The sequence below is a fragment of the Trichechus manatus genome, unplaced genomic scaffold (genome assembly GCF_000243295.1).
Source record: "Trichechus manatus latirostris isolate Lorelei unplaced genomic scaffold, TriManLat1.0 scaffold00002, whole genome shotgun sequence".
NCBI classification, from domain to species: domain Eukaryota; kingdom Metazoa; phylum Chordata; class Mammalia; order Sirenia; family Trichechidae; genus Trichechus; species Trichechus manatus.
Window position 1 is genome coordinate 125,609 of NW_004443938.1, and position 17,392 is coordinate 143,000.

Below are 17,392 nucleotides of genomic sequence, written 5' to 3' on the forward strand. Positions count from 1 at the left end.
AAGTATTAGCCCAAGAGACAGAAAGGGCCACAAAAACCAGAGACTTCATCAGCCTGAGACCAGAAGAACTAGATGGTGCCCGGCTACCACCAATGACCGCCCTATCAGGGAACACAACAGAGAGTCCCTGACGGAGCAGGATAAAGGGGGCGCAGAACTCAAATTCTAGTAAAAAGACCAGACTTACAATGGTCTGACTGAGACTGGAGGGACCCCGGAAGACATGGCCCCCAGACTCTGTTAGCCCAAAACTAAAACCATGCCTGAGGCCAACTCTTCAGACAAAGATTAGACTGGACTATGAGACATAAAATGATACTCGTGAAGAGTGTGCTTCTTAGCTCAAGAAGATACATGAGACTAACGGGTAGCTCCTGTCCGAGGCGAGATGAGAAGGCAGAAAGGGTCAGGAGTTTGTTGAATGGACATGGGAAATCCGGGGTGAAAAGGAGGAGTGTGCTGTCACAGTACAGGGAGAACAACTAGGGTCACATAACAATGTATGTATAAAGTTTTGTATGAGACTAACTAACCTGAATTGTAAACTTTCACTTAAAGCACAATTAAAAAACAAAAGACAAAAAACCCTCAGAGCCCCTACAGGTGACAACCCTGACCCCTCAGAGTCTCTGAGGTGACAATCTTCACCCTTCAGAACCAATGTGGTGATGACCTTCACCCCTCAGAGCCCCTGTGGGTGACAACCTTCACCCCTCAGAGCCCCTGTGGTGATGACAACCTTCACCCCTCAGAGCCCCTGTGGTGACAACTTTCACCCCTCAGAGCCCCTGTGGTGATGCTCTTCACTCCTCAGAGCCCCTGAGATGATAATCTTCACCCCTTAGAGCCCGATGACCACTTTCACCATTCAGAGCCCCTGCAGTAAAGCCTTTCACCCATCAGAGGCCCTGCAGTGATGACCTTCACCCTTCAGAGCCCCTGAGGGTGACAACTTTTACCCCTCAGAGCCCCTGATATGACAATCTTCATCCCTCAGAGCCCTGTGGTGATGACCTTCACTCCTCAGAGCCCTTGAGATGACAACCTTCACCCCTCAGAGCCCCTGCAGTGACAACCTTCACTCCTCGGAGCCCCTGTGGTGACAACCTTCACCCCTCAGAGCCCCTGTGGTGATGACAACCTTCACCCCTCAGAGCCCTTGAGATGACAACCTTCACCCCTCAGAGGCCCTGTGGTGACGACCTTCACTCCTCAGAGCCTGAGGGTGACAAGCTTCACCCCTCAGAGCCCGAGGGTGACAAATTTTACCCCCTCAGAGCCCCTGCAGTGACAACCTTCACCCCTCAGAGCCCCTGTGTTGACAACCTTCACCCCTCAGAGCCCCTGCGTTGACAACCTTCACCCCTCAGAGCCCCTGCAGTGACAACCCTTACCCCTACCTGTGTAAATCTGCTCCCTCAGTCATACCTCAGACCATGTCACTTCTTAGCTCCATCCCTGGGACTCTACACCCTCCCAGACCTACTGTTGAGTTTCCACCCTGCTGGCTGGTTGCTCTGGACTCCTTCACTCTCCAACTTCAGCCTCACAGCCTCTCTTTCTCTAGGTCTAGTCCCAGTGGAACCCCACTTCAACCACTCTCTTACCAGCCCCTCAATACCTTTTTCTCCTTGTCATTCTGCATCCAACCTGCTCATCCCCAAACTTGTGCCCACCCAACTGCTTTCTTCTCACCTACACTAGCTCCTGGTCTGACTGGAGAAAAATCACTCCATGGCGTGCTATCTAAAGAGCTCTCAGCCTAATTTCAACCTGCCATAGCACCATTATCACACACACTGGACTGAGGAGAACAGCGGCGTCACCTGGACTTGTGGATCTAACAGACCAGGGTTTACTATTAGAGGACCCGAGAAACCTGGCTCAGAGTTATACAGGACTCAAAGAGTAAGACCATTCCTCCCTAGCAGGGAACAGGTGACAGATGGATATTTACTATCCTGCCCTAAGGAAAGTCACTCTATTTTTAAATCTGCATTAGGAGAGATTTCCAGACGCTGATATTCTTGGCTAACAGAACTTGGAAGAAACCCAACTCTTTGTTTCTCATAAATCTGAGAATGACAGTTTCTCCTTGACTGACTAAACTGTGCCCGTCAGGCTTGCTGTCTCTCTGGACATTCATGAGGCACCTTCCTGGGACAGCCCTGCAGTCAGAGAAGACTTCTGCCAGGATGGAGGTGCTGCCCTGGGGAGTACCTGGTCTTTCAGCAACAGGCTTCTCACAGGGTTGGTTCACTGACATCAGAAACTATAACGCCAGTCTACACAGGCAGGCTTAGGCTTGTTTATTGTAGCTCATTTTTTTTAAAAAGAAAATATCTTTACTAAAACAACTCAGCATAAATATTAAGAAAAACACTAGCGGTAAAGTCAAGAAAGTAACACTGAAAATGCTCTAAAACAAGACGTAAGAAGTGACAATGATAACCCCACTGAACTATATGCCAGAAGCTGTGCTAGGTACACTGATTTCTCTCTAGTCCTCACAATCGCCCTGCGAGATGGGCATCACACCAGACTAGGAAAACAGGTACAGAAGGAAGGACTCTGCTGAGGTCAGACCATGGTGAGTGCTGGAACAAGGCTCAGAGACACACCCTGTCTGAAGCCACTGCAGCAAGCACTGCTGGGAAATGAAAGAAGCACAAGGAACCTGGTAACTCTTCCTACTCCAAGGGGCTTCACAGGCATAGCCAAGTACCAAACAGGTCTGACTCAACTCAGTGTCTAAGACAGGGCCACATCAGGCATGTTCCTGACAGTATTCTATAAGTAACAAACACGGTCACACCTTTCTTACTAATCCTGAGGTGTCATTATTCACAGAATTCCAGAGACAGAGGGGACGCTGACGGTTGTCCAGGCCTTATGCCTGATGAAGAATCCGAGGCACCACGTTAGGCGCCTTGTCTAAGGGAGGGTGGTGACTTTAACGCACCTGTTTACTATGCGTACTGTAAACACCTGTCCACTACAGGGATAACGTAATAAAAACCCATGACAGGCAAATATGCCAATTACAGCCAGACAGCAACAGACCACCTCAGAAGTCCCGCCTCTGCCTACCTCCTCTGGCCCAGCCTTCACTTCCCCCTCACTGTCTGCACGCCAATGACCTCTGGTCGGTCCCCTCTCCCACCTGGGTCCAGAGGGGAGGAAAGGGACAACCCTGAGCCAGAGAAGGTAAGTAACAGGCCAGCGTCTTCCCACGAGGCCCAAATGGGCCACATGGGTGGCAGGGAAAGGTCGGGGAGAGGGTCTGCTATGACACGCTAGGTTCTGTGCACGAGGCTGTTCTCACTTGCTCAGAGGGATAAGCAGAGGACTCCACAGAGCAAAAGGTAAACAGCCTGCCATCACATCACCTGCCTGCTCTGCTGGCTGGCTGGGCACCGTCCAACTCTCCCCTGGGGCGGGATCCCTGGGTGCCACATGTAACATCAAGCGGCCCAGGCATTCGGGGTCTGGCAGGGCCCCCAAATGGAGAGGGGCTGCACTGCCCACTCAGCTCTGAGCCAACCAGACAAGGTCAGCCCCACCACCCAGCTTCCCATCTGAGGTGTGAAGGCATTATGCACTCGGGCAGTCTGGGGACCCAAGGAACATAAGTGTAGGGTGGCCACCTCTCCCGCTATGCCTCGCCTGTCACCATAATGCATCTCACTAGTGTAGACCTGAGTTCTACTGCTGCTGCCCCTCTGCTCTGCCCCTCACTCATTCCTGGGACACGAGAAGCCCTGGCTCAGGCCTTTGCAGCAGCTTCTCCTGGCTGGGAACATCCTCTCTCAGAGGGGGCTGCTGCTCTGCCATCATCACTGGGTCTGTGCTTAAATATTACCTTAGATCTTAGAGAGATCTTCCCAGACACTTTAAGATGGCAGATGCTGCTGTGACAGAAATACCTCAAGTGGATGGCTTTAACAAACAACAGTCTAGTAGACTAGAAGTCCAAATTTAGGGTACCAGCTCTAGCGGAAGGCTTTCTCTCTCTGTCAGCTCTGGAGGAAGGTCCTTGTCATCAATCTTCCTCTAGTCCAGGAGCTTCTCAGCACAGGAACCCTGGGACCAAAGGACACACTCCGCTCCTGGTGCTACCTCCCTGGTGGCATGAGGTCCCCATGTCTTGCTGCTTGCTTCTCTCTTATATCTCAAAAGACACTGCCTTAAGATACAATATAATGTTGTAGATCTCATCAATATAACTGCCACTGCTAATCCACCTTATTAACATCACAGTGATAGGATTTACAACACATAGAAAAATGACATCAGATGACAAAATGGTGGACAACCATACAGTACTGGGAATCATGACCTAGTCAAGTGGACAGATATTTTGGGGGGACACAATTCAATCCACGAGAGGGAGAGATGGAAAGAGAGAGAGAGGGGAAGTCTAAGTCCAGTGAGGACCAGGCTTGGCTGGCCTTTCTATACAGCTGAGTCACTAGATGAACACTCAATAAAGACTTATCTAATGGATAAATGAACAAACGCACAAAAGGAAAAAAAGTCTCATTATGAAGTTTCTGTATTTGGGTTTTGCTTGGAAAGGCTTAGAATCCCAAAGGGGCCCTTTGCCAAGTCCTAATCCTTTACTTAGCTGCTTCACTTGGCTTGAATTTGTATAATAATCCACAAGCCAGGTCGGATGCTGTTTCTCATCTGCTTAAAACTTTCAACGGCTCTAATCCGTGCACATAAAGGGTAAGATTCCAACTCTGGTAACAGCAGGCGCGATCTCCTACCACCTACCCCACGTGCCCTGGCCACCCCCACAGGCTCCTGTCGAGGCTCCTGTGCCTCCCAATACGCCCCCTTCCAGCTGCGCCCATCAACCCTGCTCTCCTCTCCCAGACCACGAGCTGAAATTCTGCCGCGTGTGCCTGAGCACCTCTGTGAGCACACGCAGACTTCTGTGTACACGCCAGGCTCCGGCACACGCGGGCCGGGCAGGACTGCATGCTGACACACCTGCATCTTCAGTGACGTCACGGAGCTGGCCAAGTGGGCAGGGCATGCTCACGAGCACGCCTGGGTCCTATGGGTGTCAACTCTGACAAACTGCAGTGCATTCTGTGTGAAAAGCACCCTCAAAAGTACCTGCAAGGATCCCAGCCCCCGGCATGGGTAGACGCTCAGGGCCTGGCTGGGGTGAAGGGAGCACAGAACACAGAAAGCAGCGGGCACCGTCTGGTCGCCTGCTTCTACATACACAACCTGTCTCCAAACAGACGCTGGCAACTTTCATCAAATACAGGGACGGCAGCACTTCACACGGAAGGCACAGCCGGCAGTGCCGTGGCAGGGTCTGTGCCAGCTGTCACCGTCTTACCTGGCCCCGGGTACCTCCATGGCTGTCCTTGGCCCGGGCGGCCATACCCGGAACTCGGCTGCTGGGAGCCGGAGCCCTGTCTCGACCATCGCCCTGTGGAATACAATCAGCACATCAGCAGGTCACCAAACATCTTGCCTTGAGAGCCTATCAGGGCAGTAGGGGGACCGGCCCGGGCTCCCCGACCGTGCAGACAGGGCCGCCTGAGAGGGGGTCAGCAGTGGAGTTGGGGCTCCCCAACCACGCAGACAGGGCCACCTGAGAGGGGGTCAGCAGTGGAGTTGGGGCTCCCCACCAGTGCAGATAGGGATGCCTGAAAGGGGACTGGCAGTGGAGTTGGGGCTCCCCAACAATGCAGACAGGGCTGCCTGAGAGGGGATCAGTGGAGTTGGAGCTCCCCAACAACGCAGACAGGGCTGCCTGAGAGGGGATTGGCAGTGGAGTTGGGGCTCCCCGACCACGCAGACAGGGCTGCCTGAGAGGGAGTCAGCAGTGGAGTTGGGGCTCCCCACCAGTGCAGACAGGGATGCCTGAAAGGGGACTGGCAGTGGAGTTGGGGCTCCCCAACAACGCAGACAGGGCTGCCTGAGAGGGCATTGGCAGTGGAGCTGGGGCTCCCCAGCAATGCAGACAGGGCTGCCTGAGAGGGGATTGGCAGTGGAGTTAGGGCTCCCCAACAACACAGACGGGGCTGCCTGAGAGGGGACTGGCAGTGGAGTTAGGGCTCCCCAACAACACAGACGGGGCTGCCTGAGAGGGGATTGGCAGTGGAGTTGGGGCTCCCCAACAACGCAGACGGGGCTGCCTGGTCAGCCGTGGGGCCAGGCCTGCACTTGACGCTCAGGAGGCTGACGTGAGCAAGGAGGACAAGGTCTGACTGGTTCTGCCCACCGTCACTGGTCATGTGATCTCAACCCGGGAGCAGGAGGCAGAGCTGCCTGGCCCACCACGTGACAACTGGGCTCTGCCTGCCCCAGCCAGCAGGACCTTCTGGCCAGAAACGGTCACTGCTCCCCACTCAGGCCGTGGTGAGGGAGGGCAAATGAGCCACGGTATGCCTCCTTGGAGCGCAGGCCCAGCAACGTTCCCAGGTATACCATGACATCTGATGGACACCCATGTTCTCCCAAGAGCAGACGTCGGGGCCAGGCTGCACTCCAGGGCGTGCTGTACGCTGCCTCTGCGATCACTCTTGCTTTGGGGTCTCCAATCTTGACCGCAGTTGGTAGGAAACGGTAGAGGACGGAGAAAGGAGGGCAGGGAGGGAGCTGGTACCATTGGAAGAGAGCCTTCCCGCCCTTACCGCTCTCCCCCACTCAGGTAGCGTTCAGGGCGGCGCCGAGGACTGCTGACCTCACACGAAACGTGCAGTGCACCAGGCGCGTATGAAAACTCATTACAACTATGAAAAACTGGAAACGCCCACGGGCTCAGAGCGGGGGGTGGCGAAGCAGACAGAGCAGCCACGTCTGAGGGGCTGTCATTAACGTGATGACAACTGTGCTGTGAACTGCGCACGTGGAACCAGGAGACGGCAGGACACAGGCGGCCGCGCTGGGACAGGCACAGCACCCTGCAGACACACGGCCGTGCTGACACTCATCACCTCAGCGACAGAACCAAAGGTCGTTTACATCTTAAAGCTTTATGTCCTAAATTTCTCTAATTACTTTTATCCAACAAGCCGTCTTGTGCTCCGGCCCCGGGAGGAGGGTCGACTGAGACTGGACTCCTGGTCGGCTCACCAGCAAGCGGCTCTTCCTGCAAGTTTACACCACTGGACAGAACCTTCATGCTAAGTTCACCGTTTCTCCCACCTTCAGCGCCTCTTCCTGGCATCCCGGAGCGCCACGCCCACCCGTGATGACCCCTGACGCCGCACCCACCTGTGTGGTGGGAGCCCCAGCGCTGTCGGCTCTTGATGCGCCTGTTTTCCCTCAGGCAGGCCTTGACCACCACCGACTTGAGGCTGTGGAACCGCATCAGCAGCGACCTCTGCAAACAGATAACAGCATCAAGCTGTGCCACACTGAACGCAACCCAGACCCCAGGGGCAACACCAGGTGTGGGAGACCCTGACCACAGGATGGACCCCGTAGGCGGCGCCAGGCAGGGGAGACCCTGACTGCAGAGTGAGAGCAGCTCTCAGGAACAGGTTCCTGTCAGCATTATGACTTAAAAAGAGGTCCACAGAAAACTGAGCCCCCAGAAAAGCAGCACAGAATGAACAGTCACAGCCCCTGTCCTTTGCAGGCCAATCACTCCTGCACGAGAACCTCCAACTTCCACTGTGCCGTGTATCTGAAACGTCTTCTATCTCCGCCTTCATCAGGTGGGAACCGTGGTGGTGACCGGGCTGAGAACTCCTCCCCTCTGGCTCCTGTTCTCGCATCGACTGTTCCAGTCTATAGGCCCCAACTGCACTAATTGGAAAGTATGAGCCGATAATCGCCCTGTAGCTGGTCAGGACGAGATGTGACAGGAAGTGGAGACCCAGGCCTGTGGCTGAGCCTTCGTCACCCCACAGCTGCCCCTCACTACTCTGCTTTCTGTCTATATATGACTGTGGCTTCTTCTGAGTTCTGAACACTCTGACTCTTGACACGCAGGAGTTGGTGACAATGTGATGGGGCACACTACCAAGTGCCTTCCCCGACGTGTATGAATAGCACATGCCCTCTGCTAGGCTGTGGTGGGCTGGCTCCTTCCTGCGGACATGAGACATAGCCACAGGAGCTGGTTCAAGGTTCTGTTTGGACCTCTTCCTGGGATTGTGCAGTGAATGTCCTCATATAGCTAATCAGCAGCCAATGCCCCCTAAACTGGCCATCTTTAGGGAATATTTTCAAGCAGTATATTCAACTACTCATGTTCAGTCTGTTGTCTGTGGGTGCACCTCTGGAAGGAGCATTAGTTCTTAAAAGGGGAAAAGAATTTAAAAACTTGAGAAATTAGAGCTGTGTGAGGCTGGGTGGGAGGTGTGGGGTCTGCAGCCCTGTTGCAGGCTCACAGCAGAGGCCGCTGATATGCTCTGGCTTATGGCGCCCTTCACTAGACAGCAAAGGTTTACAAAGTACAGCCTAAGTCTTGGTGTCGTCTGTGTAGACGTCCAAGGCCTGGTAAACAGATGTGTCTGTCTACAGTGGCCACGAGGACAGGGCGTGGCTGGTGAGGGGCTGCACGGCGCCTGTGCTCTCGTGTGCACCCGAGCCATCGACTTCAAACCTGTGACCACGTCTGTGTCTGGCTGTTGTAACCACGTCTGGCCAGTGTGACTGTGTCTGGCTCTTGTGACCACGTGTGGCTGTGCCCAGCTGTTGTTGACTGTCCCCACTGTTATGACTGTGACCGTGTCTGATTGTTGCAACCGTGTGTGGTCATGTCTGACTGCTGCGAGTGTGTCTGGCGGTGTCTGACTGTTGCAACCACGTGTGGCCGTGTCCAACTGTTGCTACTGTGTCTGATTGTTGTGGCCATGCGTGGTCGTGTCCAGCTGTTGTGGCTGTGACTGTATATGATTGTTGCGCCCATGTGTGGCTGTGTCTGACCGTTGTGACTGTGTCTGACTGTTGTGACTGTGTGTGGTCGTGTCTGGCTGCTGCAGCTGTGTCTGACTGTGTCTGATTGTTGCGGCCATGTGTGGCCATGTCCAACTGTTGTGACTGTGTCTATCGCAACTGTGTCTGTCTGTGTCTGATCGTTGCAGCCGTGTGTGGCCGTGTCTGACTGTTGTGACTACACCTGACTGTCTGGCCATGTCTGTCTGACAGTATGTGGTGGCTGTGACAATGACTGTGTCTTCACCATGTCTGGTGGTGGTGATCGTGTCTGACTTGCCACACGCACGACACGGACTCACGTTCTGCTCCAGAAGCGCCTCCACGCTGTACCCTTTCTCAGACTGCAGGTACTTTTGATGAAAGAGCTTCCCATCAAAGATGTTCCAGGGCATGAAGTCACTCATGTCCAAAGGGAAACCACACGCACTGTTGACGAACACCAGTGTGGTGAGGCCACGGACGAAGAGGGAGCCCAGCTGCACAGCCCTGGGGTTGATGTGGTCAAGCTGTGGAAGCACACACACACAGACACAGGAGAGAGTCGTGAGCGTCAGGAAAATGCCTGAGATGACAATGACAGGCTCATGTGCTCGGAGTGGGCCACTGCATGTGGCTTGGCACGATGCCTGTCTTCATACCTCAGGATCAGCGATCAATGTCACTGAATTGTACATGGAGAAACTGTGGAATTGGTGTATGTTTTGCTGTGCATGTTCTCAACAACAATAAAATTTTAAAAAATCGGTGAGTCAGAGGAGGATGCAAGATGGGATGAGTAAGCAGAGGGACCCCCAAGGATTGAGTGGAAAATCCCAGATGTCTCGGCCCCAGGGCCCCACACTCGGCGTTCCCCTATGCGGTGCTTTGGGCAGACATAGCCCACCAGCAGAGCACTCCTCTGACACCTCAGCCTCTTGCTCCTATTCACACATGGCTGCTTGCTAAGGGGCTCAGCTGGCCGGCCTCACAGACACCTGGTCAGGACTCTGCCTGCCGGCTGCCCTGACTCAGCATGGACAATGAGCAGGCACCAGCGGGCGGCCACTGACCTCCCAAATAAGCCACATCACACCCGTGCAGTGCAATGTTGTGTGCAGTTTCGTGGTGCACAGAATTTTACTTTAGAATTTCATGGTTATTTTTATGCCATCTATCACTTTTTACACTAGCCATCTGTGAGTTTGTCCTACTGTGGTGGCTTCCATGTTGCTGTGACGCTGGAAGCTATGCCACTGGCATTTCAAATACCAGCAGGTTACTCATAGTGGAGAGGTTTCAGTGGAGTTTCCAGACTAAGACCTGGAAGAAAAGACTGGTGATCTATTTCTGAAAATCAGACAGTGTAAACCCTATGGATCACAACAGATCACTGCCCTACTTGCTTGCTTTGGACATGTCATCAGACGGGGTCAATCACTGGAGAAGGGTATCACGCTTGGTGAAGCAGAGGGCCAGCAAGGGCGCTGGAGATCCCTGGCGAGACAGCTTGACACATGAGCGGTGATGATGGAGGTGAACATGGTGGCAACTGTGAGTGATGGGGAACCAGGCAAGGTTTTGTTCTACTGCAGATAAAGTCGTCATGAGTCAAAGCCAACTCAATGGCAGCTATCTACCCAGCACTTTGTAAACTGACTACAGTTTGCTCCCAACACCCCACGGCGTGACTCACTTTGTTTGGTGCCTTTGCAGACACCGCTCCCTCTCCCAGATGTACCGATCCTCACCGCGCTCCCTGACCTATAAACGTGCTCACCCTCCAGTGTGACCCAGGCGTCGCCTCTCTTCTCCAGGACAAGCGTCCCCTGTGCTCCAGGGCCTGATGTTGCACATTATCTGCCGTACACTCTCCGCAGGAGCCGTGAGCTCTCTGAAGGCCACACCGACGTGTCTTCTCTGTACCCAGCACAAGTCTGCCACACAGCAGGCAACCAACCAAATTTCTCCACCTGCATGCACCTGCTGAGCTTACGCCAAAACGTGACAAGTACTCATACTTATTCTCTATCAGTGCTGCTGCCCAATAAATGAACGGGCAGGAGGGTCTTCACAACACACGCGCCAGCTCTGTCCTCCAGCACAACACTCACTGACGAGGACACAGTCACTGGGCACGCCTGCCGCTGACGTCTGTCCGTGAGCTCTCCCTGTGAGAGTCCCACCTGGGAGCTCGTGGTGATGAAGGGCAGGTTGCACCCACAGCCCAGAGAGAACGGAACACGGCTTTGCCGGGTGGGTCCTGCTGGCCCTGTGTGCGCTACCACAGGCGGGTCTGTGTGCACAGATGCCCTGGAGCACTTCTGCAATAACCACCAGACTGGAGCCACTGGGCCCTCACGGCAGCTCAGGCACCTCCATGTGCCCTTGTAGGAGCGCCCCGAATCGCAGCCCCTCAGCGTCTATGGTTCTGGGCATCTCACCTGTACGAGGGCCTGGTTTGTGAGCCACCCAATCCCGAGGCACCGTCGGGCTCTCCCACCTGTCTGATAAGATGCTGTGCAGGTGTGAAGGTGCAATGACAACCTTCAAGGGCCTCGGGTACAATGGGGGGACAGACAGAGGTGCACTAGCTCTGTTCTCTGAGAGCTCTGTCTGAGAGATCAAGACACCACAGGCTGCTGCAGGGAAGGGGAAAATCCCTCAGGGAGGCAACCATGACGCTAGCCTCTTACAGAAGCTTCACACCACCAGGAGCTATGTGCAGAGAGAGGAAAGATAAGTTATGTTCTACACTGGAAACCAGAAAGCCTGCTCTTGGGAAAAACCGCACCTAAAGACAGACAGTGCTCGTTCTCAGAGATTAGCACATGCTCTGAATGCAGTTACTTGTAAAACATTTTTCAGTGAAGGCAAAACCTCAGACTCTGCTGCCCAGTCGGAACTTGCCAGCCCCTATGGGATTGGTCCAGCAGGAGCGGCAACAGGAAGAAACAGAGCCTCATTGGCAAGGCTGGAACTGAGTCTGCTGGAAAACCCACTCCCACCCGGGGCCCAGCCGCATCGAGGGCCACCCACACTCCCTCTTCCCAGAGAGCAGCCTCTTCCAGCTCGCTCCCAAGCTAAAGGGAGCTACATGTCAAACTTTCACCTTGACTTACAAACAACTTTATGAGACACTGACTCTCCCTCTCATCTCTCCCCCCAGAGAAGCAAACACATCACCATGTCCAGAAAGGCAGACACACCTAACACGGAGAGGAGCCTGGAGGGCAGGGGGTTCTGCTCCGCTCAGCTTCAGGGGACGTGACCCAGGGTCTAAGACAGAACATCGATCCCAGGTGAGACTTCAGCAAACCAGAAACATTAACCACCTTTCCTGAATTTGTGGCTTTCTTTCCCCGACTCTAAACCAGTGTGATAAAGACAAACATGTCAGGGGTGGTGCTAGGGCTTCCGAGACCCTCAGCTCTTCATTGGTGACCTAGCCACTGCCGAAAGCAAGCAGCTCGTAGGCTTACAGCCAGGAGCAACAACAAGCCTAATGGTTCTTCTTTTGCTTCTTGAGCTCTGGGAGACAGAATATATTACTCTGAAAGCGTCACAGTCACAAAATTTTTATTTCCCAGAATGCTTGCCTCACGGCTTCATTAAATTACAATGTATGGTTTTAGGAGATAAATTATACTTCCCCTCAACCAGTCCGTTAAGGAAGGGCTCAGCCCACATTGGCTGAACAGCGCAGTGAAAACCAGGGCTTGTGAAAGGCCCAGTGACCGAGGCCAACCCCTAAATTACTCATCCAACAGAACCGCTCATCTAAGCTACCTGGGGCTGCATTAGAAATCTGGACCTCTTCCCCCAATTCCCCTTCCTTCTCCAAAATGCCTGGGGTTTCAGGACACCCTGAGAAGCAGAGGGCTGCACCCAGACCCGAGGTCAGGTCTCAGGGAGGCTCCGCAAACACAAGCAGCCTGTGTTTTGGAAACAGGGTTGAAGGCGCTTTGGATGAATGCCCAGGTGGGCTCTCCTCTGGGTGATGAACAGGAAGGACAAGAGGTACCCCCAGCTCCTGGCATCAAACTGGAAGAACCAGTTCCTAACGCCCCTAATGCCCACAGTCAATATTTAACAGTAAACAGCCCGGGGGTGGTGTTTATATGCTAAGGGCGGCTAGCTCACCCTGGTTTATTAGCACTTATGTAAAATGACACTTTAAGAAACAAACCTGGGTCAACCTAAACAAAGCCTCCAATGCCGCTCAGAAGGTACCTGTCCTCTAAGCAGGTGGAATCCAAACAGGGAGGGGACACTATAAATACTGACTGTTTATGGTCAACAAGACAACAAAACACACCGGGTCTTTGGCTGGAGAAGCCTGGTCTGGTCCTGAAGGCTCCACCCTGAGACTCATTATTTACGAGAAATCTCCTGATCCCAGGTATGCACACACTTAAACAGAACAGCCCTAAACGAAGCTTCTTCAACATCAGTGAGCAGGGGTTCTGCAGACACAGACCGTGGGAAACGGCCAGCCTTACACCGGTGAGGCAGGTGTGTTAACGACCGTCAGGAGCTGACCCAGCTTCACGGACACCAAGTGCCGTTCAATCCTCACCGAGCTGTTCACGGAGGTTAGAAATGACTCAAGAGGGTGGAGGCCACATAGCATCAGGCTGACCGTAGTTAACTGCGCTGTGTCCGCCTGAGACGGCACCTCTATGAGGGAGAGAGCCCCTCACCTATTCTCTTGATCACCTTACTCCATGGTTCTGACGTTCTTCGTTCCAGAAAGAAATCTTTATTTGCCTGACAGCCACACTTTCAATGCTCCCGGAGTGCTGTGACCCTGACAGGAGAACCCTGTGCCAGACCCAGAACCCAATTCGGAGCCCACGGTTCTTGAGGAGGATAGGGCCACGGGGTGCAGGCAGCTTTCCACGCTGATCTTGGATTTCAGCGTCGCGTAAGCCTGGGCTTGGGACAGATGGACGGGAAACACATGGCAGAGCAAACCCTCCATTTTAGATGACAGCGAGGGCCCTGGGGTAGAGGAGGGCACAGGGGCTCAGGGAGAAGCTGCAGCTGGGGAGGAGGTGCTGGCCAACAGGGAGAGCCACAGGGCGGCACCCAGCTTCGTTCCTGCCTCAGGCCCAGCTCTGGAGACCTGCCTCGCTGCCATCTCCCCAACCCACAGCCCACGCGGATGGACACGTGGTGGAAACACACCAGCAAGGGGTCTGGGTTGCCCAGCTGTACCTCCGGCAGCAGTGGTGCACAGGACCACTCTTCTCCTCTCGTGAGGCACCAGGGTCTCTGTCCCCTTCTCCCTGCATAGCCCCTTCTGGTCTCCTTCCTTCTGCTCCTGTCTTCACTCTCTGTACTCTCTCACTGCATCAGCCACTGCCCTCTGGTCTCTGTCCCAGACCTCTCTTGGGCTCACCCAACACCCCAGCACCCACCCGCCAGCCTCCACCTGCCCACAGCTCCAGAAAGAGACTGGACCCCTGCCAGCCCTCACCTGCCCACAGCTCCAGAAAGACACTGGACCCCCGCCAGCCCTCACCTGCCTACAACTCCAGAAAGACTGAACCCCCGCCAGTTCCTACCCGCCCACAGCTCCAGAAACGGACTGCAGCCCCTGCCCACCTCCTCCTGAGCACCCCGGGTGGACACAGGTACTGCCACCTGGGGACCCACTCAGAAAGAAGGGCCTCTCACTGGATGACGCCTCGTAACAGGCATGCCCTGACATAAAGAAAGCAGTGCACACAGGGGTTTCAGAGCCCAGGCTGGAATTATGACTTCAACATTTCTAGCTTTAGGCAAATTACTTCTGAACCTCAGTTTCCAAAGTTTAGCTGTTGAGAACTGGAGTTAAGATGTCGACAAAAAGCCCGACTCCACAGTAGCTTCTCAGTTAATTTTTATACACACACAAACCATGCCCACACCATATCGCAGAACATACACATGCATGCACACACACCATACATACACCACACAAGTGCACGCACACGTACACACACCACACATGCACACACCACACCACATACCATACACATGTACGCGCACACACCAGACACGCCATACGTGTGTGTACACACTATGCACACACCACATATACACACATACCATGCACACACCACTGCAACACCATACACACGTGCGCAAATACCACGCACACCACACATGTGCACACACCATGTACACATACTGCACACCGTACACGTGTGCACACACCGTGCACACCACCCGTGTGCACACCACATACACATCGTACTGCACACCATACGTGTGCACACACCACGTACACATCATACACCATACACGTGCACACACCACACGTTTGCATACATCATACTGCAACACCACACACCACATACACATCACACCGCACACCATATACATATGTGCACACACCACATACACATACCACACACCGTACACACGTACACACGGGCTGTGTTTTTGCTCCGTGCTGTCTTCTTTGTCATTTTAATTCTGTGTATTATACAACTAATACAAGTGCGTTATAGAAAAATAAAAAGATGAGAACAAGCAACAGAAAGAAAATAAGATTCACCCCAGTCCCACTTGGACAAATGAGCAGTGCTGCCCCTGATGGATGGAGCATTTCCCTGGAAGCCCAGGGGCCCTGGGATGCTCTCCTGGCACCGTACTAGTTCAAGGCAGCTGCACGGGATGCTTCTCTGCTGCCAGGCACTTCTCTCTATGGGGATGCGTCAGCCCTGCTCCACTGTGACCCCATTCTGTCCCCAGAGTGCTGCCCTCCCCCTCCGGGGGTGGGCACATAACCCAGGGCTAGTCAAAGAGCCATCTCTGTGTCGACAGTAATAGTTGCTCCAGGAATGCAGACGTGATCTAGTGTGGGAGAAGCGCTTTTCCTGGGAAGTTTGCCAGGGCCGTCGAAGACCACCACACTCTCTTTCCCCAAAACTGCTGAGGGAAGTCTCCGCACAGACTGAGGCAGGTCTGGGTCTGCCGAGAGAGAACCCATCAGAAGGCAAGTGAGAGAGTAGAGAAGATGGGGGATGGGCAACGCAGACATGACCACTGGGCCCTCTTCCCTCCAGCTGCTCCTACTCTTTTTAATTCCCTGACTCATGACGCTGGATTTCTCATAAACTGAGCACTTCAACACCGGAAAGGTGCCGAGGACAGATGAAGGGATGCGCGTTCGCGCGGCATCAGTTTGCCCCTGGTGGGCTCCTTCCTTCCACACACGTTCTGAGAAGCGGCAGCACCTTCTGGGCCTCCACAGAGCCCAGGCTGGGCAGCGGTTTTGCCAGCCTAACACTAACGTTTCAGGCAGCGAGTGGTATCGCTTATTTCTCAACAGTCCACTGTCTCCAGCCTTCTGTGTTCTCTTCTCAAGCCTTGATATGCACAGATTTTTCACCTTTGGTGGGCTCCAGCTGATCATTTATTCCAGAATGTCCAGTAAGCTCGGCCCCTAGGCTTCATCTGGTGACTTCTGATGATCGGAAGCATCTTCATGCTCTGCTGATCTTTTCTGGAGAATGTGGTTTTTTCCTTCCGCATTCTGAGGTGGATATTTTTTCTTCAAAATATTTTTTATGCAATTCTGAATTAAGATGTTGCTTATCGTGGCAAAACTACTTTTAAAAAAACAGAAAGGCTGTAGTTCTAACCATCTGAGGAGTGACTTCAGGTCCACATATTTAAGAAAACTCTGTAAGCGCATCTACACAAAAACTTGAGCATGACGTTCACAGCAACACTGTTCACAATGGCCAAAAACTGTTAACCACCCAGATGCCCATCAAGTGATGAGCAAATTTAAAAAAGGGGGCGAATCCAGAATGTTACGTTGCTGTCAGTCGCCACCAAGATGGCTCTGACTCATGGTGACCTTACGTCCAACAGAATGAAACACTGCCTGGTCCTGCATCATCCTCACAATCGTTGGTACGTTTGAGTCCATTACTGAAAACTACTGTGTCAATTCATCTCACGGAGGGTCTTCCTTGTTTTCACTGACCCTCTAGTTTACCAAACGTGATGTCCTTTTCTAGCAACTGTTCTTTCTTGAAGATGTGTCCAAAGTGAGCCAAAGTCTTGCCATCCTCATTTCTAAGGAGCACTCTGGTTGTATTTTCTCTAAGACTGATTTGTTTGTTCTTCTGGCAGTTCACAGTATATTCAATATTCTTTGCCAACACCACAATCCAAATGCATCCATTTTTCTTCTACCTTCCCTTTTCCCTGACCAGCTTTCACATGCCTATGAGGCAACTGAAAAGATCATGGCTTGGGTCAGGCACACATTAGTCATTAAAGTGGCATCTTTGCTTTTTAAAACTTTAGAGAGATCTTTCGTAACAGATTTTCCCAATGCGATACATTGTTTAATATCTTGACTGCTGCAACATGAATGGCAAGACCAGTAGGGCAAGTGTCCAAGAGAAGCATCAGAGTAACATGAACAGTAAGACACAGTGTGGCAGGTACTCAAGAGAAGCATCAGAGTAACATAAACAGCAAGACACAG

The 17,392-nt window shown here is 53.1% G+C and overlaps 1 protein-coding gene across 3 annotated transcripts in view; it reads right to left on the bottom strand.

Annotated features, from left to right (window-relative positions):
- FAM120B (family with sequence similarity 120 member B) overlaps positions 1-17,392 on the bottom strand; it is a 67,970-nt gene that overhangs the window by 9,537 nt on the left and 41,041 nt on the right. For 2 of the 3 annotated variants that reach the window (XM_023728422.1, XM_023728429.1), the window contains one exon: positions 7,658-9,425. In XM_023728422.1, coding sequence (XP_023584190.1) covers positions 8,811-9,425 — 615 coding nt within the window. In that variant the 3' untranslated portion in view covers positions 7,658-8,810. Of the gene's footprint in view, positions 1-5,359; positions 5,453-7,245; positions 7,355-7,657; positions 9,426-17,392 lie in introns of those variants that run through there. The other variant, XM_023728432.1, reaches the window with a different exon arrangement.